The 23833-nt window shown below is 42.7% G+C and overlaps 1 protein-coding gene across 3 annotated transcripts in view; it reads right to left on the minus strand.

Annotated features, from left to right (window-relative positions):
* Positions 1-23833, minus strand: part of Sema5a (semaphorin 5A) — a 420186-nt gene that overhangs the window by 26756 nt on the left and 369597 nt on the right. For all 3 annotated transcript variants that reach the window (XM_050144767.1, XM_050144769.1, XM_050144768.1), the window contains one exon: positions 19452-19599. In XM_050144767.1, the coding sequence (XP_050000724.1) occupies positions 19452-19599 (148 nt within the window). The remainder of the gene's footprint in view (positions 1-19451; positions 19600-23833) is intronic.

Consider the following 23833-nt stretch of genomic DNA (forward strand, 5'->3'; position numbering starts at 1 on the left):
CAAGTCAGCTAAGAGCCACCAGACATGATGTTACATTAAGATAAACAAGTTAAGAGAAATGTACATAGATCTAATCTACATGGAAAGTAGAAAAAGGCAAGATCTCCTGAGTAAATTGGAAGCATGGGGACCTTGGGAGAGGGTTGAAGTGGAGGGGAAAAGGTAGGGAGGGGAGCAGAGAAAAGTATAGAGCTCAATAAAAATAATAAAAAAAAGATAAGTTCTCTAAGGGGCCAGTGATGCTGTTGTGGGGCTGGTTCCACCGTTGGTTTCATTGGCTCAAACAAAAATCAGGAGTATGGCCCTTTAGACTGAGGCTGACAGAAGTTAGTGCCTTCTACTAAATGTATCTACAATTCAATAATTGAGAATTTGAGCCATTTCTTCCTAAAATTCTTGGTCTATCAGCTCCAGACTCTGATGAGAAAAACCATCTGAAAATCTCCTCCTCCTTCACGACTTCCCAATGAGTGCTGGGAGCTTCAGTCTTTCCAGAAGGAAGGTTGGTCAGCCTTTACTCTGAAATTTTGTTCACTCCCAAGTTTACCTGCACCAGGCAGGAGAGCCTAGCAGCTTCCGTCTGTCTGGTGCTCTGTTCCACTATAACCTCAACGGTCCCTCAGCTGCCTCCCTTGTAAAAACAGAAGTGAAACATCCTAAGAACAACATAGTTGGGATGCGTAGTTGTCACGTACAACAATGAGTGTATTCCCAACAGCAGACTGCCTGGTGTATATGATGTCTTAGTTCTGCCGGAAGTAGACACATCACACGTTGTATGGAACTATCGGGTGTTCTCCAGACATGGTGACGAGAGAAGCAGCTATCTCCAGGAACTGTAGGTTGTCACAGTAACACAGGATTCCCACAAGGGGTCCATACAGCAGACTGTATTTATCTAGCTGGGAACGCAAGCTTAAATTTAAGTTTCACCTATGGTCCTCTGAGAATCATTGCACTCTATCTGTGATGGGATCATGGGGTAGAAATTGATTGTCTTCTAAATTGACTCTCATCTGGGTTTACATAAAGCTGTCTTCTTACAGGGCCATAATTCAAATACGATTTCCCATGCTAAGAGAAAGCAATAGGAATATTTATTCTGAAAGCTTCACATCATGAGTGAGGCATTTTGGGTATACACAGCTAAGGTCTAGTCCTTGTTGCATTTCATTTCACTGTTGGGAGATATTTCAAGCTTTTGCTTGATGATCTATGCTAGATTAAATTATTTGGGAAACTGAAAACATATTTTAAAATCAACGTATTTCTCCACTTAAAAATCCCATGGAATTGCATTTATTTTTGTCCTTTTTGGAAGTTTTACAATGGGAAATTATGTTCATTTTAAATAAGAATATTTAAATGACTTCATTTTTATAATGACATTGATAAATTAGAATTCTATTGCTTTGGCAGTGTTTCCTGTCAGGACTTACAGATAATGATCTAAATATATAGCCTTAAACTTTCATATTTTTCAAACTAAAAGCCCAAGTAATATTGCCCAAATGGTACTTTCTGTAACAACACTCAAGAAAATAAAAGCCCATGCTTTCCAGGAATTGGTCCATCATACATCTCTCTTTCATCATTTATGGGAAATGATGAAGACACTTTGAAGAGTGGCCCCTATTCCTTGCCTGGGCAAAGTAGTAGAGTTCTCCCTGAAAGCAGGAGAAGGGGCTCCACCCCTTCCCTTTGCTCATTGCTGCAAGGGGATAGGGTCAGGGTTAGGGTTAGGGCAATGCTGAAGAGCTCTCCCTGGTGGTGAGGACAAGGGAGAGCTGGCTGGCTGACCAACAACTACCCAGGTCTAGAATCAGGGTTATGAGTTGGTCCACCCCACCATTCACCCCATCTGTGATCTGCTGGAGCAAATAAGGGGCCGGTCCTGCAGACCCAAAGCAGCAATATTTCCACTACACAAAGAAACAACAGGATATCCAAGAAGAGTCCCAGTGAGGGCCAGCACTGATAGTGTAGCAACCAGAAGCCAGACCGATGACTCTTTGCAATGAACATTTGCAAATAAAGATGTATAGACTAAAGGATTTACTGCGTGACTCACTGTGTCCTACTACAGCTTCCATGATGAGACTGATTTTTTTTCTTTTCTTTATTTTCTCTTAAGCTTTATTCTATTTTATTTGGGGGGGGGGTGTTGTTGCATGGGCAGATGACTGATAAGAAGGGTTGGGAAAATGAATGGGATGGAGATGCATGATGTGAAAGACACAAAGAATAAATAAAAGGAAAGTTTTATATATTATGTTTCATTGTTGCTATATATATTATGTTATATATACTATGTTTAGATGATATATGTATATATAATATATTATATATAATATATACAATTCATTTGTGTATATATAAATGTTCTGGGAACATGTGTGTGATTGTACACATGCTAGTCAAGATGGAGGAAGCATTTGATATTGTAGTAATGAAAACTCCAGAGAATCTCGTGCAGTACTTCTCCAAGGAGTCTGTACCTAGCAGGCAGACCTGTTTTCATGTTAAAGTGCTACATTCTTCCTCAATCCCAATAGCTGAGGTGGGCTACAGTCAACATTTTATTTGCCTTGAGCGTTAGTTCTGCCTAAACATTGCCATGGTTGATGCTAACAACAACAACAACAAAACTAATGGAAAAAACTCATCTTTGGCATCTTGAGGAACTTTCAAGTCTCCATCAGAGAAAACAGGTTTCTCTAATTGAAGTAGTAAGCCATCAAAAGAGTTGAGGAAAATTATTAATTTTATCCCATAAGGATAAAAGCATTAGGGATCTGATTTCTATAAAACTCAGGCTGTGGGGAATGTCCACACAGGGATCCAAATGGGAACACCGAAGTGTGAGAGCAGCCCATCCTGATTACACAGTCACCACAGAGAGCCATGGTTAGTTCCAAGACCACTGTCCTGCACGGGGCTCCCTCTCCACATCATGCCTTGGCTATCCTCTGTGAGATGAGAGAAAATTATGGTCTGCCAGCAAGAGATTTTTTTTTTTTTGATACCAAGTAGTCTGCCTACAGGAAGAGAGAACCTCATAACAGAACAACCTGAGCATTTTTGATGGTTGTTTCTAAGATGTGCAATCCTTTCTCTCCACCTTAGGACTTTGTGGCTATGTTGGGGTTGAACTTATTCTTTCCAGCTGTTCTTCCAGAGCCACAGGTTCCACTCAGCAGACTGAATGGATTTTAAAATTAACACCCATCATAGCATATAACGTACAACCTTTGTCTTGTCATTAGTCCTCAGACAACAAGGTGCAAGTGTTTATGGAGCATTTACAATGGATGAGGTACTGTAATCAACCTAGAGACTTTAAAGCATATAGGAAGACATGCACAAGTTATTCGCAGACACTGTGCCATTTCATTTCAGAGATGCAGGCATCTTTGGATTTTGGTATCCAAGGGGTGGATGTCCTTGAACCAAGAGGGAACACTTACTGATGATACTATTGATGCATTAAATTGTTATTTCTTTTTGCTGCAGCAGATTCTTTGCATCTGTTTTGATTTACTTTCATTTGTTTTCATTTGTCCAGCAGCAGCATTTCTGCCACCCTCTGTGGTTCTCTCTCCATGCCCACCCATGTGGTACTTTACTGTATTGGTTACCTCTCTGCTGCTGTGACAGAATACTGTGACCCAAAGTAACTTAGAGGTGCAATGGGTTTAATCTGAGCTTGAAGTTCTGGAGGAGATAAAGTCCTCCATGGCAGGAAAGGCATGAGAGCCAGAGTGTGAGTCCAGTGGGCATTGAGGGAAACAGAGAGATCACAAGTCATCCCTACACAGGAAGCAGAGAGAGATAGAGAAGAGGAAGTGGGGTAGGGATGAAAAACCTTAAAGCTAGACCTTGGTAATGCTTTCTCCAGCAAAGTTTTGTTTCTGAGAGGTTTGATGACCTCGTCCAAAGGCACTACCACCTAGGGTCAAGGTTCAAATACAAGAGCCTATGGGGAACACTTTGCATTCAAACCAGCACACTAGGAAATAGATGCTTAATTATATTGAAGCATTATTCAGAAGGAAAGTCAGATAGGCAGACATGAGGGCTCCTGAGTCTTTGCCCTGTTGTGTGAGTCAACAAGATCCCTGCAATCACCTGCTTTCTTCACCGAACTAATGCCAGCTGCCATCATTGCTGCAGCTGCTTTCCCATGGAGGAAGCATCTACTTAAGATGCTCAGGATGCTTCGCTCGAATTTCCACACTAAGCATTTCCAGACATTAAAACCCCTTACATATGTGATGATATAGAGCAGCTTATTGATCCTGACATTTCCTGTAGGGTAATTGTTCAAATTAATGTTTAGACGCTATTCTACATGATGGATTTTTATGTTTAAACATGACTTGGAAATCTTTCTATCCTACATTTTTAACATATAAAGTAGTGGTTAAATAATTAAGGAAATTCCTTCCAAATCCATATTTTAGTCACAGATAACTATCATAATGCTTACAGTAAATATGTTCTGATTTTTCAGCTGTATAAGACGTTCTTATCTTTGTTCTACACACACATACACACGCACACTGTCTCTCTCTTACACACATACACAACTTCGTATATTAATGCATAAAGTCTGTAAAGCTGATAGACCACTGATTTAATATTATCTACATCTGGTAATATGGGTAGAACTCTCCTGTTCTAGAATGTGTTTTTAAAAAGGTAGGTGCATGCTTTACTTCTAGGTCATCCTTTAGGCCTATGGAAAAGGTCCCAGTTGAAATTCATAGTGTTCTGATTATGGATCACATTTTGATCTATTCTCTCTTCTAGAAAAACACTGAAATTTAAGCAACTGTACTCAACAGTTTTGGTTTGTTTGTTTCAATGCTGCCCATTCAGACAAAATTTTCACAGGGTGGTGAAGAAAAAAAGATATACTGTCCCAAAATATGGTCTAAGTGCCTCTAAATTTTCTTAATGTTTCTCACAAATATTCACGTCTAATTTTTTTTTAAAAAACCTTCTTAGCTAGTGTGACTAGAGGTAGAAGCAGTTCCTCGGTGTCCCGCAGTAGACTGTTTTGCTATCTTAGAATGTTTCTCAGGACTAGAGATGCAAGCACTTCTTTGTTTTTGCTGTCCTGCAGTAAACTGTTTTGTTATCTTAGAACATTTCTCAGCACTTGGTTGCAGAACAAAGTGTTTTAATCCACGTCCAACTGCAACATTAAAATTTTAGCAGAGAGACATGTTAGGTTTGTTCAGTGGGAAAGAAAACCTATCAGCACCTGCAGGGATACTAATAGTGGAAAGTCTAAATGCATACACACACACACACACACACAGAGAGAGAGAGAGAGAGAGAGAGAGAGAGAGAGAGAGAGAGAGATGCATAATGCATGAGTTGGCCCAGTACATGGCAGGCATTGGTGTCAGTCTTTATACATCTCGTGGCTTCATATCAACAGTGGAGTATAACACAAGATATTTCAAAGCGTCTGCTCAACTGTGTCCCAGTCTTTTCTATCCTCTTGTCCAGTGTGGTCACTGGTGTTGGGACCAATTGGAGTTCTGGCCTTCAGCTGCTCTTCCCTGCTAAGAGCCTTCTGATTGGAATTACTAAAAGCTGTGCTTTGAGGATCAGAGGATGGGGTTTTCACCTGTTGGCCCACTTGACTGCTAGGTATTTAAGCCATGGTGTTATAAAATAAGGGCTTTGTACCAGTGATTAGACATCCATGTGGCTGTCTGTCTGTGTGTGTTTGTGTATTCCAACCTCCAGCCCCTTGCCTGAAGCTCGCTAACTGTACTGTAGCACATTGAGTGCAGATGGGGGCGCGGTGTGCTGCACACTGGTACCACCATCAAGAGCTATGGGAAATGCTGCGACTTCAGGCCTCCGCATCTCTGCCAAGGCTGTCGTCTTCTCTGTAATCCAACCCATGCTCACACTTCCTTGAAAAGATTACTTCTTCTGCATGCTACCACTGTGTAGACCATTGGAAAGAAACAATGCTCATTGATCTGTGTGCACGGGCATCTCCTTCATAGAGCTGGAGATTCAGACAGTGACAGTCTGTTTCTCATTCCTCTAGTTCTAGCCGAGCATTGCAAACTTGCTATTTATCAGCAGATACTTGGCAAGCGTCGGCCCTCACAGCCCTCCCTTGCTCAGTCAAACATGACACTAATGTGGTCCAGGCACCAGAAGATAAACCACAGCTCAATGAGTGACTCATGATAATGTCACAGTGGTACCCATCAGCTTGGGGTGTACCGAATAAGTCTTCAAACAGTCAAAAGTAACAAAGATAAAGCTTCTAGGGGTCCAATGGGAATAATCAAGAAGTCATTTATTAAAAAAAACCCTTGCAAACAGTGACCTGTTGAGGTTCAGCATGTCCCCATTCACCAGAGACGGCAATACAGAGTGACACAGGACATCCAATGAACAGCCATTACCTAGTAGTCTCCAGCTTTTGAGATAGGGGTAGCCTCTCGAATGCGCTATTCCCAACTGCCGCATTCTTACACTTCTTTCTTTGCTTTGATGTACTGAGTTGACTGCCATCCAGTATTAGCAGTAAACATTGGCAGCGCTGGCAGGAATCTTCATCTCCTCCTTCGCTTTAATTGAAAGGCTTCTATTCCTGTCAGCTTTTCCTAAGCATCCTTCACGAGGTAGGAGAAGCTACTTCCATCTGTATTGTGCTACTTCTTTGTAACTTCTTGTGAACAAGTGTAGAATTTTATCCAATGATCCCTCTGCGTGGATTTAAATTACCCTAGTGTGTTTCCTCTTAGTGTTATTACTGGAAGATATAGTCTTTACAGTAGCATCGATTTGTCCATTTTCGTCACCCACAAATGCATTGCGAATATGAATATAAGTGAAATGTGATCATATTCTGTGTATATACATGTATGTAAACCAGGCAAATTTGGTTTGCACAAGAAAGGTATCTACGGTCTGTGTGCTGCATAAAAGTGGAGATGGGTGGAGATGTGTGAGCTAGAGAGCCATGAGAATTGTGTTGGGCTGTCTGTACTCAGAGGAATGGGCATTTAACCTTTGTTCTAGATCATTCTGACTGTTGCCAAGACTGAGGCCTGTAGTGTTGGGACATTTGGCAGAAGAGATACGCTTTAGTACACACAACCCTGCAGATTCAGTGTGTTCAGCCAAGTCTCCTAATCCCCTACTTAATCCCAATCACTCAACCCCTGGTCAAACCCACACTTGTGACAGAAGCCTTTGCTTTCAAACAACATTTTCTCTGCTTGGGCTCCTGCGGCTAGTTATGTTAATCAGTAGCACTAGCTTTTTAACATCTAATGCATTAACCATAGTCCAAAGGTGCCCAAACAAAGGCCCCCAACAGTGTAAACGAGGCCACAACACACATTCAATTTAAAATATTGCAACAACTCCTGCCAGCATGTCTCCTTATGAAGACAATGGCTGTTCGGATACTCTAGAAAGACTATGGATTTACTCTACTGGTCCCAAATAAGGGGCATTTGGATTGTAACTGGAATAAAGTGACACCTAAAAAGCTACCCACTGTGCAGTTACCTCATGCTAGGCATGGGGAGAAGCTATGGGTGTTGAGTGAGCCATGGAGACAGGGTATCTGCACCTTGGACCCCTCAGACTGCAGTGGTGAAGAACACATGAATCTGGCCCTCGCCTACCCCATCCACCTCTACTTTCTCCAGTGGACTGACCTGGAAACAGTCAGAGCCACATGGTTCTGATTTAGAATTGACAAGCAAATGCCTGTCATACGAAGAAGCAGGCTGGGAGAAACCCCTGCTGTAATATCCGTCATGTTATAAATGTTCATGCAGGGAGTCCCTCCCCGTCTCTCCTTTCCCTAAATACTTACACCTGAAGAGTTAACTCAACTTTCCTCCAAAAAGCAAACAAAGGAGGAAGCGAAGTAAGCACAGGTATCCTGACTGACCCACTTTCTCGGAGGGCTACCTCTCAACATCAGTCAACAGCCACAACATCTGCTTAAGTCAAGTTATAGGGTCAACTCCCTCCCACACACATACGTGCGCATGCACACAAAGACAAAAAAAAAATCAACCAACCTCCAACCAAAACAAAACAACAACAACAACAAACAAAACCCTCAAATCTGGAAAAAAAAAGTATCAGGCGACTGGCAGAATTTTACAAATTTAGAGTTGTATAGGGTTGAAGTGGGCTTTTCCTTACACAATCCCCCTGGCCAATCTGTGAACCAAGTGTGGAGAGTGATAGACAAGGCCCATTGTAGACCAGGAGAGCTGTGAGGACTGAAAAACAGCCCCTAAGTCCCCAAGGCCCTTGAGTGGAATTACATCTGCTTGATGGCATTAGATAGTGAGAATTACAGATCTCGAAAGCAATCTCAGTTGGGTAGCATTTGTATTTCCATTTTAAGCCTTATTTGTGAAATTGCTTTTGTTTATTTTTTTTTAATTTATTTGTTTTCAGCAAGATTAGCAAACCATGGAAACATTGATGAAAATTCCTATTCTGCAGACCAGGGAGTTCCTCAGAGGAGACTGGCTGGAGAGGCAGATTACCCTAAAAGACTCCTTGCGGAATAGCAGTGATGGAACCACCTGGCTTCCAGCACCAGCGTCTCAAGTGGCACCAAATGCCTGAGCAACCCACTGCATGAAAGATCCCAGGGAGCCCCTGTGGTAAACAGTCTCAGGCACTGTAAACGCAGTAGTCAGGACCTGCATCCTAGGGAATTCATTCATAAACAAGCAACATGAAGGTACTAACTTGGTCCTTCCAGCCTTGCCTGACAGCCGTGATCTACACTGTTCTGCCATGTTCTTAGCAGGTGTCCCTTTCCCCAAGTCACTGGTACTCTTCCTGTTCCCTCAGAGAAGGCACCTTGAGGTCACAGTCGACCTAGTCATCCTCCAAGCTCCAGCTCCAACACAGATAGGCTAGGATTTGCTCTTTTAGGGGACCATGTAGGGTTGTGTAGCTGCGTATGGACAACAGTGATTGACAAGCACAGACATGATACTCCGCACACACCTTAGGCTGGTGTGCTTAAAGTTTGTCTACAAGGAAGAAGTCAGACACTGGAGTGTGTAGCACTATGAAGGACTAAGCAGGTTTTCCCAGGACTCTCTGTGTTACTGATGTCTATGTAAGTTTTGCCTGAGACAATCTTGGAAAGTCACTGACAAAACTGTCTATTATTAAAACCAATTTTAACATTCTGAGACATCAAGAAAGCTAATGGTTCTCTTTGGAATGGGACTAAATTGCACTGTATACGACACATTTCGGAGTGGTGTTTGCCTTAAATGGGTTTGTCAGTTTTCAAAGTTCCTTCGGAGGTGGCAGAGATGGAGGTTGTAAGTGAATTTGAAAGAACGGCACAGATAGAGTGCATACTGTCTACATACATGTGCACACACTGAAAGTTCATGTCCATATGTGTGTGCAGACACTGGAAATACACATACATGGCTACATGTACACACACACACACTCAATTTGGTAGGTTCTTTTAAATCCAACATAACTTTGCCACTACTAAGAAAAAGTATGCTGTAACTTGCATATGCTGAAAACGTGAAAGAATCGATGCTGTGTTAACACTAAACAAGGAAAGGTCAGCCGCTCCGGTGCTGTAACTCCGGCACCGTAACTGTAAGAGCAGCCTCGGAGTGGACAGACCAAAGGCCTGCTCGGGATTTCCATAAATATTGTGAATTAGTCTCCAAAGTTGAACATGGACCATTCCTGTGTGCATCTCAGAACTCTACGTATGATGCTAATAGCTCGTGGCCTACATCTCAGGATGGGCAGCATGTGTGTGTGTGTGTCCACACCCAGGGGCCTTGACTCTTCAGCCACAGGAGACCCATCCCTCCCAGCTCTCGTGAGATCTCTCTTAATTGTTTCACGGCACGTGACTTCACTTTTCCTCACCTGTTTGACTCCTAACCTGGAAAGGAGGCTTCTCAATGTTAGAAACCTTCCTTACCCACCTACCTCACTCACCCAGCACCAATTTTTTACAAAGTCGGTATAAGGAAGCCCTGGTGACTAAACACAAGGAGGGTGATCTGGACATTACACATGGCACGGGGCAACCGACAGGTGTAAATTCATCCTGGGGAATTTACTTTTTATTCGCATGAAAAACTATTTAGAAGTGAACAGTCACAGCAGAGGTCACCCCAAGGAGTAGATAATTTAATTTTCAAAGAAGGAACATGTAGCAGACAGACTTCTTTTCTTCTTTTTCCATTTCAGATGTCAAGGCCTTATCACTAAAAGCTATTAGCAGTTGCAAAAAGATAAGAGAAAGGAATCCATTAGGTAAGGCTTCTGATGAAATTGCCTGGCCAACATGAGAGGGTCCTGCTTGATGTCCGGATTCTCTGTTGCTGCTCTGCTGCGTTTGGCCCTCACTCTGTTAACTTGGGGAAGCCCTGGTACATATGCTTCTGGTTTCAGAGGTGCCATAAAATTTTGGGAAGATTCCAGAATTTCCTTCCTTATGGCCACAGCCTTTTCTTTCTCCCACAAGATGACAACAAGTTCCTTCTTTCATGGACTGTTTCCTAGTAGTCTCAAATTGAGCAGTTCCTGGGGTTAGCATAGCTTAGGGCACATGCAAAACATGTCTTCCATCATAACAGAAGCAAGATGCCAAGTCACCACGTGTGGACGCTTCTATCTCACACAGCATGGCTTAAATAACCATGCAAGAACGTGACTGACGTAGAGGGAGCCAACTCCACCTCAAAGGTCATTGTGGCGGCTGTTTCTTTCTAAGCAGAACAGAATGAAACCTTGCCAACAAGGTCTGGAAATAGCACGGTGTGAAGTGAAATGAGGAGACACCTGACCTCAGAGAGCCGGGAATCATGACGTACCACTGGACCACAGGGCAGATCAATTAATCCCTCGGATTTTAACTGACAAAGCTTAATTGCTTCTAAAGGTTAACTGGGTGTTCCAGCTAAAAAATATTAATAGGGCAATCTAAGTAGAGCAGTTGTTGCTAGACCTGTGTGTGTGTGTTCGCATTACAGTGTGTGGAAATGTGTGTGTGTTCACATTACAGTGTGTGGAAGCATGTGTGTGTGTGTTCACATTACAGTGTGTGGAAGCATGTGCGTGCATGTGTTCACATTACCATATGTGTGTGTGTTCACACTGCCATGTGTGTGTGTTCACATTGCCGTGTGTGAACGCAGGCTTAAGCTGTTAGAATGCCTTAGGATCATTATAGTGAAGCACTGAGAAAGAAGAAACAATGGCATCTGTGAAAAATATTCAAAGTTTTAAAGCATTTTTTTTCATGCTCCAACATCTGTTGCTTCCTTCTTTAGTTAATTATAAGTTGCTTTGAAAATTATTATGTATGTGAATTACTTTTAACAACTGAAATTATCCATGTTAAATAATAGCACAAGAGGCACAGGAATAGAATAAAAACAAAGTTGAAAACTTTATGCAAAATACATATTAAAGCGCATTGTGAATGTAATTCAACGTTGAAGTTATTTCTCCAACAGAAGAGGGGTCCGCCAGGAGCCAAACCAGCACCCATCTACAGTGTGATGGGTCCATCTGCATCTGTGGGAGCTTTTGTCCAGTATGCCCTCATCTTTGCCAGTTGAAACTGGTGTTAAACAGCAGCATTCATACAAACCCCCATGAAGACTCCACTGTCTTTTGAGCCACTTTGGTTGAAGATCATGAGAGGCCATTTCTCTCTCATTCACAGTGGTTTTAATGTCACCCTTTTCTGGGCGAACAGCTTAATATTTATTATGTGAACGATAGAGAATATGGGGGATCACGATGCTCAGAATGTAGGCGAGGAGTATAAAGTTCAGACAAACAACGCCTAGGACGGTGAGACACACAGGGCTCTCAGAGAAGAAACGCAATGCAATTATAATGCAAGCAGGCCAGCAGCACAGGATGATGAAATTCGTACCAGAGGAATCATGCCTGGTAGTAGGAATGTGTCCATGAGAGCTTGAAACCTAAAGGGGTCACAACTTCCCTTGCTTTCCCTTTTCTAGACATTGGTTGAGTAGAGTCAGCATTCACGTCTCAGATGGGGCCACCCAGACTAGGCTGCCAGAGCAGTATGAAATTTCAGACTGGCATCATGGCCCCAGTGTGTAGAGCAACAAGATGTCCTAAAATATTTCCAGATGTAGTCTGTTGAATTCAAGAAGCATCCTCTGTATTATAAGCAGGACTTCCTGTTCTCCTGGACTATCCACATGAAGGGACCAGGTCTATTAGCTGGAGATCTACTTGTGATATATGAATGACTGTCTTCTTAGAAATATGACCAGAAGCGCTGCAAATGCAGTCTTTTGATTTAATTGGCAAATACCCAGTAAGAACAGAATCAGAGGAGATGAGAAATCAAGCTCTCAACGTGGACATGAGACCCCAGTGGACTAAAAGGCCCAAAGAATGCTCTACACGGATCGTCTACAACCAGCATGACGTCAGCAGGGGTTAAGTGAAGGACGGGGGGGGGCACAACTGGGAAGTAAGATGATTTGAAGGTGTTCAGAATAGCTTCTTCAGAGTGCTCAAACGCAGAGCAAAAACTCTTCAGCTGCTCATGTAAAATATTCGTGAGATCCCAGCCCTTCTTAAAAGCCATTTGAGAGGTGATGGCTGTTATGACAGAGAGACACTTAATTTTCTTTGGTCAATCACGTTCTAGTGGATGACCTCATACCTATGCATATATGGGCACCACAAATTTCACTTACTGGTGTGTGTGTGTGTGTGTTTAGACACATGAAAGGGATGGCTAGTAGAAGAAAGGGAAGAACTGGGGGCAAACAGTCAAAATTCATTCCATGCATGCATGAAGTAATAAAAAGAATGTTATATTAAAATACTATGGATTTCCTTTAGCTGAACATTGCACCTATTATACATTTATAAGAATCTACTTATTCTGTAGATATTATATGTGCATTAGACCTAAAATAGTGTACAAACATGAGGAAATACTGTTGCCACGCTTCTGCAACTGAACTTTAGGTACTTTAATATTAACTGTTAGAAATCTCAACCACATAATTCATTGGTGAACTCTAAAAAAGAAGTGTGTGTGTGTGTGTGTGTGTAGGCACACACTCACACATGTGAGTGTGCATTTGCATGTGTGTATGGTTTATATCACTTATACACAGGAAATCATTCTCTTCGTGAAACCTATTTTTAATTAGTTTTGCCACCACAGCATTTGAATCATTTTAGACAGGAACGGAAAACCTAGCATTTTTCTTTACAGAATGAAATCTGGGCAGCAGAGCTTTCTGACTGTATAAATAAAACATTTTGTGTGTGTGTGTGTGTGTGTGAAATTCTCCAGATCTCAGTACCAACAGCCATTTCTGAGATCGTAGATGATTATTTATAAGTCCTACAGGCAGAGTTATGATGGATTAATTCCTGTAATCCATCATTCTCCCTTTTCTCTCCATCTGTATTATGCATCATTCTTAAACTTGATTGCCAAACTTGGAATGCCAGACTCGAGACAATTCATACTCCTGTGGGCCTCCGCCCGCTGCTCAGTTCTGTGTACCGACATTAACTGTTACAAAACGCACAAGCCTCTTCTAACAACACGTGCTGCTTTCATTCTGACAATCTTTCATATGTTTCAGCTTTGCGTTGAGCTATTTCCTAACAAAAGAAAGCAAGTTTTACATTCCCAAGCTTATGAAGATGCAATTTTCCATTTCTGGGAGGGCCATCAATCATTTCTCTTGAGAAGAAACCTTGCAAGTGTGAGTAAAAGCCCTTTCCCAACAGCACGATGAAACAGCTCATCATCTGGGCTTCACCGTGAAGGTCAAGGTCGTCTGTTCAGCCTTCCTAAGAACGCAGCTCATGGCAACCCTTGCACCAGCTCATTCGCTTGCAGCAGTTGCTAAGGAAGCACATGATTTGTCTTGTCAGTTATTAAATGACATTAGGAAGGCAGGCTTCTTCACAGGAAAAGAAAAGGAGATCGCGGTTAAAATGAATCGGATTCAAACTAACTGAAGCCAGGAAATGCTTTTGATCTCACACACCAAACTTCGTCCTGTACATAGCGAGGCTGGCTTCTAGGAAGAGAGTCTGCTTCGAGCTCGCTCTTCCGTCTCCTGGCTTTGCTCCTGACCCCTCAGGACACCAGCAAGTGGGCAGTTCCACTTCCTGATACTAACTTCCAGAGAAAAGGAGCCTCGCCTTCATATTTCTCTTTCTAAGAATCAAAGTGATCTTGTCTGGAGAGTCTAAGCAGCTTTTGTTTTTCAAGCAGCCAAGGAAAGAAAGAGTTCCAAAGGATGGAGAAAGTCATCATGATGCCTAACAGTATCTGGTGGAAAATGAAATGATATAGTCTAACAGTAAGTCCTCACAACTATCTGATGGGTGGATATTCCCCAGGGGCCTATGGGACACTGCGGGGCAGGAGGGGCCCAGCAGGCTTTAATTGCAACCATTGGACAATAACTTCAGAAACTCTGTTCCCATTGGTTTGTCCCAGCAAAGCTTGAATTTCTTTTAATGAAGTCAGATGTGGCAAGTAACTTGAGGTAAACCATCTCTCTTCCCTGCTTTGGAAAGGCAGTAGGTGTTTTAAATCCACTCACACACACTAGGGTACAGGTGGCTCTTCATGTTGGGTTTTCTCTAGTCCCCAGAGTCTATGAGATGCAGCCTGGTGGCTTCCTTCATCCAAGAGTTCCATGAAAACCATGCGCTTTGGAGGGGCACTTTCTGGCTTCTCTGTTGCAAAAGGCAATCAGGTCCTTGTTGTCCACATCAGTGATCTCAATAGCAAGCACCAAAAGTGGCTTTTCCTTCCTTAGTCCTTTCTTGCATTTTTTTTTCTTTCCACACTGCTGTAATGTTATCTCTCAAATAATCTTTCTGTCTGATCTATTCTATTTTACACAAAGCTCAAGCTAAGATGTGATGCTTGGTGCCCCTCAGTAGTTGTGAACCATAACAGGATCTGAAATAAAGGGTGGGGCCAAGATGGCTCTGAGGTTTTGAAGATTAAGTCATTAAGATTTCAAGCACTCAGAACAGGACTGGAATGACACCAAGGGTACATTGTCCATCTTCGGTGTTCTGCTAATGTCCATGTCCTTGGCATCACACAGTGCACAACCTGCCTAATGCACGCAGAAGCTCGAGAGGAGCATGGGGAAGTCAGCATCCAGTGGTTGCGTTCCCCAAGAATCCAGGTTATGCAGACTCGGGAGGCACTGGATGATTAATGGTTTTTCAGTTTTAACATTGCTCACCTCATCAAATTTAGGGCTGATTATACTCAAGTGGCTGAAGCCGATTTCTGTATGTTGGGATTGAACAGGAAACCCAAGTTCTTTATTTCAATGACTTTTAAGATATTAGATATTAGATGGGGTCTCACCCATGCAGAGGAGAAACACACGGGTGTCAGAGTAAGTACCTGGTCTTGAGCTTTGCCCCACAGCGGGACCCAAGCCATTTTCACTTTTGGTGCCAAGCTTCAAGTTTTATTAAGATATGTATTTTAACATGAATTCCATATCTGAGGCATTGAGATAAATAATAACTTCCCTTGCAATTTCATTAAGCAAAATCCAATGGCAATTATGATGATATAATAGAATAATATTCTAATCTATAATTTTTGTTTTAATAGAATTAGAATTAACTAGTTGATTGTAGGTATCAAACTTTATTTAGGAAAATCACCTTTGTAGGTTTACAGAACTGTCATAAATCATAGACAAAATTTGTTGTATCTAAACCAGAAAGGTCTTTGAGCTCCCTAAAGAAAGGCCTCCAGACACAGCCAACGCAGCCCCTGAGAACAGCATAGGCAAATGGATTCAGGTGAGTGGGTTTCTGGGGCAGCAAATAAAAACTCAGAAGTTGATCTAGTTTCAAAGCGTTATCACCAAGTAACCCAGGCATATAACATAAACTGGATGCTGGAAGCCAGTGCTTGCTGCCCAGGGTCAAATCTGCAAGGGAATCCAAGCAAACAAGAGTGTAGAACACTTGCCATGCACCTCCTTGCAGGGCTTCTCTTTCCATCCAAGACAGGGCCAAAGTTGCCCTGGCAACCACTGTTCATGATGAGGAAGCACCAAACGTTACACAAAGGACACTAATTGTGCTCACGTTCTGTTGTTTCCTGGGGTAATCGACTAACTCAGAAAAAGGGATCAGGCTAACTCATACTTTCAAAGATTCCAGACCCTTGTTAGCTGGTCAGTCTGGGTTCTGAGGCGAGGTAGTATATCACAGTAGGACAGAGGCGCAAACTTCATGTCATGGAGATGAAATGGAGGGGGGAAGAAGACAGGGAGGCCCCAGTATCCCAATAGCCTAACCTTCTCCAATAAGCTCAACCTCTTAAATGTTCTGTGACTTCTTAGTTGCATCATGGGCTAGAGGATGGAGTCTTCATTACACAGACAATTTCAGGATATTTAAGGGCCAAATTAAATTACTCAACTCACTAAAAGGAACCAATCAGGCAATTTTCAAGTCCTGTTCAGTGTATAAACTCCAGTCTCCCAGGTCCTTCCTGCCTGTTTGCGACAGGAAATTGCCACTGTCCTATTTGAAGAAAAATAATGTCACAGAGAAATTGTTGCATCTTGTGATATTTTTGTCCTAAAATTTAAACATGTTCTGCCAACCATTTCACCACCCTACGAAGTAGAAAGATATTTTTCTTAATATGGGTATTGACTTGTCTGCCCAACACTCTAATGTTGCTACGTGATCCCGAAAAGGTAGGAAATTCAACAGATATCACTGTCCCTGCAGTCAAAATTGCATCAGAGTCTAACAAACTATACAAAAGAAGTCTTGAAAAATATTTGATGAACTATACTATAAAATACTCAAGTCATACTACTAGATTACTTACACTCAGCAAACTGTTAATAGTGTCAGAAGTTGGGATAAGAATATTTTTAAAAATAAAATTACAAAGATGATCTCTAGTGTCCTACAGAATATTGCCAACTTATCAACAGCATAATTATCTTAAATTTTTAAAACACATGAGCAAAGAAAGAGACACAGCAGGTGACCTGGTTGTGAACCATACTTGTGACGAAACACAGGAAGATGAAGCAGGTTAACAGGAGACATTGTGTGCAACTCAGACTTCAAACACAATGAATACCACAAACATCTAAAATAATTTCTGTTCCGAGCATGAGGCCCCTTAAAAGTGAACTGATTTGTACATTTCTGTCCCGAGGGAAAGTCTATGGACACTCTAGAAATAAATACAAAGTAGAGTTGAAGGCAAACAGAGAACGTGTCTATTTAGGCCCTTTTTTCCTGAACTGGGTGTGTGGGGGGGGGGGGCTCGGAGCTAACACCCCCATCCTCAGTATTGTTTGCCTGGGAAGGACCGGCATATAGAGGGACTACTCAGGAACAAGGAACAAAGGCTGAACAGGGTCTTTCTCTCCCATCCACAGGGCTTCAGGGAATTAACTGGTTTTCTATGGTTCTTGATTTTCTCATTTGGGAAATAGGGAATATATGTAGTGTATTGTGCAAGTCTGCTATTTTGCAAATGTGCTAACACAAAAACAAGGGATATGAAATCCTGTCATTATTTTGTCCATCAAAACCCACCTAAGTTCTATTTAGCAATTTTGCTAGCTTCTAAATTTATTCACAGTGCCATCCCTGGATAAAAACAAACTCGGGTGTGTTCACCCATCTCTGATTAACTGTCACAGAATCACTTTCGATGGTATTGATTTTGAGGTCTTTCTTTTCAACCTTACAGGGTCCTTTGTGACCCTTTTTTTACATCTAGGACACAAATATGTCCTTTGTTCCCTGTTGATATTTTAGATCATAGCTTCTGGTCCATGGCTTCATCTTTTGTATGGTATTTCTGTAAGAAATACAATACAGGCAGCACTCAGTCTGTTTTATTCTTTGGATTATTTTTGTTGTATGTGAGGCTGCCTTTATTTCTTCTCTGTAAAGCATCTACTGCTCTTTGAGGGGATTTGGGCTGCATTAGCTTAAGAAGCGACCATACTCACACAATACAGCTTTTGACACTTGGTATATTCTTTCTTTCCTGTGTTTTAACCTTTAACCAGACCATCACATTAATATTTTTGACATTAATTCCTTTCCTTTTCATTTTTATTCTCACGGTAATCCCCTTACAGTGTTGCCATCATAGGGAGAGAGAGGCAGGCCACTATTATTGCTAAAACTCAAGAGAGTCTAAGGCATGGAGTTATTGGAAGTGGGTAGGTGCTGGGAAGGGAGAACTGTTCTTTTTTGAGGATGCAGTCAGTGGGAGTTTGCCCTGACTCCAGTGGGTGGCCCCACACCATGCCCACGAGGGCATCAGTGACTGGATTTAGTGGGTTCTTAAAAAAAGAACAAAATTTTGAGAAATAAGGTATATTGGGGAATATGAGAAGAATTGGAGAGGATACATAGGGATATATATATATATATACACATATATATACATGTATATATATCATTGTACACATGTATGAAATTCTCAAAATAAAGAAAAAAATTAAAAAATCAAGGGTGCTAATGGATGACAGATCAAAACATAAACACAAACCAAAAAAGAAGAAAAAACCTCCTTTTTCTTTATTTTAGGATATGGTTCATAATATGAGCTGCTAAGGCAGAAGGAAAACAGAACCGCTAACTGGCCTTTTACTTCTTCTGCTGTTCCCAGTTCACCTTGACAACGGTGCCAGTTTCTCTGTCACCAAGTGTCACATCCACATTGCACTCACTCTGTGTGCCTAGGACCCCGGCCCCGGGTAGTCATTCCTTCCCTAAGAACAAATGGGGTGATGAAAGTTTGCTAGGGGCAAGGTTTTGTCATAGCTCTATGTTTAGAACTGGAAGATTCTTCAGTTTATTCCAGATGCGAATACTTTATTCAAGTACTTTAAATTTCCACCATGCCCACCACACTCTCATTCACACGAACACTTGTACACCCTCTAGAGTTTCAGAGACTTGGGGACCAGAACAAAACAGATCTGGTAATTAAGGAGCATTTGATGTTTATAAAACATATAGTGTCTGCAACAGATTTGATATTTAAAAAGGAGTTGGTGTGTGATATCACCAAAACAAACAAACAAAAACCCCCCACAAAAACAAAAAATAGAGCATTAAATGTTTCCCCATTTCATGCCTGTACAGCATGCAGGTTCTTCAAACCATAGGTTTGCAGAGTTTCCAGTGTAAAAAACATCCAGTGTTGTTAGTGGATCAAGTGTGAGCATAGTCCCTAGTGTGTGCAGACTGCCTGGTGCTAGTGTCTATCAGGAGTGTGGAGCATCTCGTGTGCCGGAGCATCTAGGAGGTTTCAAGTCTGGGTCCTCAACTCTGGACTGTGGGTTGGGAGTGAGGCGGGGACTTACCACGTTACATCCTGCACAGTCGGGCCCGTTTTCACAGGTCCTCCGACGGGCTTGAATGCCACCCCCGCACTGTGCCGTGCACCGCTCCCAAGGTCCCCAGCCTGTCCAGAAGACGTGCGGTGGGCAGAGCAGATGTTCATTGCAGTATCTGTGAGAAGGAAACCCAGAGGAAAGGGAGACTCTTTAGTGCCACTGGGGGCCACCAGACATGTCGCTTCCCATCCCTGTGCCTGATGTCGGACAGATGGGCATGCTCTGTGTGAGGGGCTTTCTCTGTGTCTGGAGTGCTTGCACCATACAGGAGGCAGAGGGGTGCTGGCCATGCTGAGTGTGCACAGACAATGGGATACACGGCAGACAGCGAGGAGAATGCTGAACTCACAAGGCAGGATGGAACTTCCTGTGCAGCCAAGTAAAGGAGAAACAAGACAGAACAAAACCCTTCAATAGACACCCCAAAACAGGAACAAACAGAAAATATCTAGGTAGGACATTTATCTGCTAGGCATAAACATCAAAAGGTAACGTGGGTTATGAATTCAAAGGCAGCACAGCCTTACTTGGAGTTTGTTATCTTTCAATCAAGTAAGTTGACGGTCTTCTGAAGACAAAGACTTAAAGCCTGAGCTGGGCCTGAGGGCCTGTGACACTTGCTGCTTAGCTTACGTTTTTTAAGTTTTTCTTTTAGGTTCTCAGAACAACTTGAAGTGATTCCCCGTTAAGAGAACAGAGATATCCGGTGACTCTACTTTTTACTAAGGTTGGAACTATTTTAGAGAAGCTATTTCCGCATGTTTACACATACATCCACGCTGCCAACTTTGGAGTTAAGCAACCCAACTCGTCTCTGGCTCTGTGATGATTTAAGTTGTCTGAGTCTTGAAAGCTGTCTATGAAATGAAGTGAAGGGAAACAAGCTCACGAGGACAATGGCCTGGTGTGCTAAAGTATTAGCACATACGGAAGAAGAATTTAACTGTAAATGTAGCAAAATTCAATGACAACCTGGGTGGTTTCCAGAATGACTTACACTCATTTGTCCATCTACTGATTCTGACCTTAGCCTCTCGGGAGTCTCAAACTAATAGACCCCCCCCCCCCCACACACACACATCTTTCTCACTTGTAAGGCCAACTTCCTTAAGAAATAGGCCACAAAGATTCAGTCCTATGGGCCGAAGTCCGTGCCCTTAAGGTCACCCTTATTAACAACTGGATTCTGGAGAGTGCTGTGCACAGGCAGTCACAGAGGGATTGCTGAATAGCTGCTCAGAACCTCAGATGAATAGGGAAATCAGACGCACTCTCCAAATGTGCACAGCACACGGCAGCCTTAATGAGTCAGGGTGATACCTTTATCATTTACTGCGCACCGAGACTGCACTTGATACACCAATTAAAATGCATTCTGAAGTAGAAAAGAAGAGAAATGGTGACCAGAAACCACAAAGAGAATTGGGCAATCGCTCAGCAGATGCTCTTGTAAGGTCCAGTTGTCTTCCATCAAACAGATGGGAACCTGATGGAGGACAGGAGACTTTGGGAATGAGTTCAGCATGTGAGGAGCAAAGGCCAAGCTGGAAGATGATGGGGGATGAGGTGTAAGGAGTACTAGCTGGGCTTTTGGATGTTAATTAAAGGCAGAAAGGGAGAATCAAACCAGAAAAGTAACCGTGTTGAGAGGAGAACAGAAAGAACAGCATGAACTAGAACCATGATCCGCCTTTGCCAAATCGTAAAACACTAAGAAAGTCTCACAGAACTCTACAAGGAAAACAGCACTATCAGAGTGAGATGGAAGTTCCATGCCTGGCACCTCATCCCACTGTTGGCAAAAGCCCCAAGACTTGAGAAACTTTCTTAGCTCATTCTGGAGTCTGAATCTAGGGGAGGTCACAAGTAGGAAGAGCCAAAGTAAGAAACACTAACCACTGGAGTCTGGATGCAGCCAAGAAAGTGAAACACACTATAGGTGAAATAGGACGGCGGTGGAGAGACGGGTGTGTGCGTGTGTGTGTGTGTGTGTGTGTGTGTGTATATGTGTGTGTGTTTGTGTGTGTGTATGTGTGTGTGTTTGTGTGTGTGTGTATGAGAGAAAGAGAGAGAGAGAGTGAGAGAGAGAGACAGAGAGAGAGAGACAGAGAGAGAGACAGAGAGAGAGAGAGAGAATGGATGGCACTGGGTGTGGTGGAAACATCATAAAGTTACTGTGTGATGCACAGAAGAATAATCAGGGAGTCCAGAGCTAGCAAGTGCTCCAGGGAGAGCCAATGGGCAATGTCACGGTTGAATGAGCCTCAAGATACTCAAGTACTACCCACAGAAGCAGGTTAGCGTCTCCAAACGTTGACATATTCAGTCAACAATGGCCCTGTGTATTTGTCACTCTTTGTCTTTTTAGACAAATTTTACCATAGAAAAATATGTGGTATTGCTCTCAAGATGGCAGCACGTACAGCTGATGCCTGGGCTCTTTGGGTCAAAGCCACTGGATACTCTTAGGTGTCCACCTGCAGAAGGAGTGATCATGTAGACAGGGGAGAGAGAGACAGAGAGAGACAGAGACATACACACGAGAGAGAGAAACACTGAGGGAGACACAGAGACAGAGAGAGACAGACAGGCACACAGAGAGACACAGAAATAGAGATAAAGACAGACGTACATACATACGAGAGAGAGAAAGACAGGAAAAGTATAAAAATGAGTTAAAAGTAGCAAGTCTCCTAAGAGGTCTGGAGTTACAGTAGGTAAATATTCATGTATATGTTGTTGCTTGGAGAGTTCCGGGAAGGAACTGCTATTTATTTTGAGAACAGGTTTTGAGAAGATGAGAAAATTCAGAACATTTCACATTTAATTCAAAATCTACACGTATAACTCACAAGAGGGAGAAAAAGAGAAAAGAAGACATCTCCCACTTACGAGCTGACTCGCTGATGTTTTACACCAATGGCTTCTTTACTCTGCTTTCCCCTAGTTTCAGTTTCAACGAACACAGATATGGGTACTCACAGGCAGGTGCGTACACACATACTATACACACACACACTCACACACACACACACATGCACGCACACATGCGTGAACACACACACACACACCAGAGAAGGCAAAGGAAATCCCACTAAGAATGCCTATAAAACCCTTGACTTTTAATGAAGAACACAGTAGCCGTGCTACCACATCCCCAGAGCCAAATGAATCAGCCTGCACAAATCCTTCCTTGTATTTGCCTGCAGCGGCAGCCACCTCTGAGAATTCTCAACATGTTATTACAGTTAAAAGTCTCCTGCAGGAGACTTGTGCATGGAACACTGGACTTTGAACCAGTGTTAATCAACTATCCCCTGGGCTGGAACTTAAGGCCACCACCAACCCACCTCACCTTCTCTGTCTCTGTCTCTGTCTCTGTCTCTGTCTCTGTCTCTGTCTCTGTCTCTCTGTCTCTGTCTCTCTGTCTCTCTGTCTCTCTCTGTCTCTCTCTGTCTCTCTCTCTGTCTCTGTCTCTCTCTGTCTCTCTCTCTCTGTCTCTCTCTCTCTCTCTCTCTCTCTCTCTCTCTCTCTCTCTCTCTCTCTCCAGTTCCCCAATGAAGTCAGCTACATGGAGATTTGAGGAGGCGATAGCCTGTAACAGGAATGGTCAGAGGGANTCTCTCTCTCTCTCTCTCTCTCTCTCTCTCTCTCTCTCTCTCTCTCTCTCTCTCTCTCTCTCTCTCTCTCTCTCTCCAGTTCCCCAATGAAGTCAGCTACATGGAGATTTGAGGAGGCGATAGCCTGTAACAGGAATGGTCAGAGGGAGGCAGAAACGACTGGGCTATCCCTGCATGCAGAATTCCACCTGAGTGGGGTTGGTTAGAGTCTGGACTCTGCTCAGGACCTCGGTCTAGGTCCTCTTCAATGATGAGAAATATTTTCTTCCTGAGCCCCTTTACCTAACGCACGCTCCAACAGGCGGCATCCTTAGAGAGCTGTCTAAGCAGCAGTAATGCTGCTATCTCTGGCTGTGTAGATAGTTACTAATTATGGATAAATATTTGCCCGGTGGGCCAGCATTTGGGTCCCATTTCACCAGTCCTCTGGATTTAAAACAACAGGCTAATGTCTTTAGCATATCATTGGCTCTTTTGGGTCTTCAGGGTCTGAAAGCAGAGCCACAGACACATTTTATGATGCATTAAAAATTAAGACTTTAATTTTTCTCACGACTGCTGTTATTTTACATTTAGAAACTAACTAATAACCTCACAGTGTCTCTCTATAAATCGTCCATTTTTCCATAAACCTACTTTCTCCAAACATATGGTATTCTATAATCCCATCGAGGCTCGAGAACAGCACCAACTTCATCTTCTCACGTTTCCTTCTAATCTGGCTGAGTC

Source organism: Alexandromys fortis, unplaced genomic scaffold, assembly GCF_014885135.2.
Source record: "Alexandromys fortis isolate MF-2015 unplaced genomic scaffold, M_Fortis_MF-2015_v1.1 scaffold_52, whole genome shotgun sequence".
Lineage (NCBI taxonomy): Eukaryota > Metazoa > Chordata > Mammalia > Rodentia > Cricetidae > Alexandromys > Alexandromys fortis.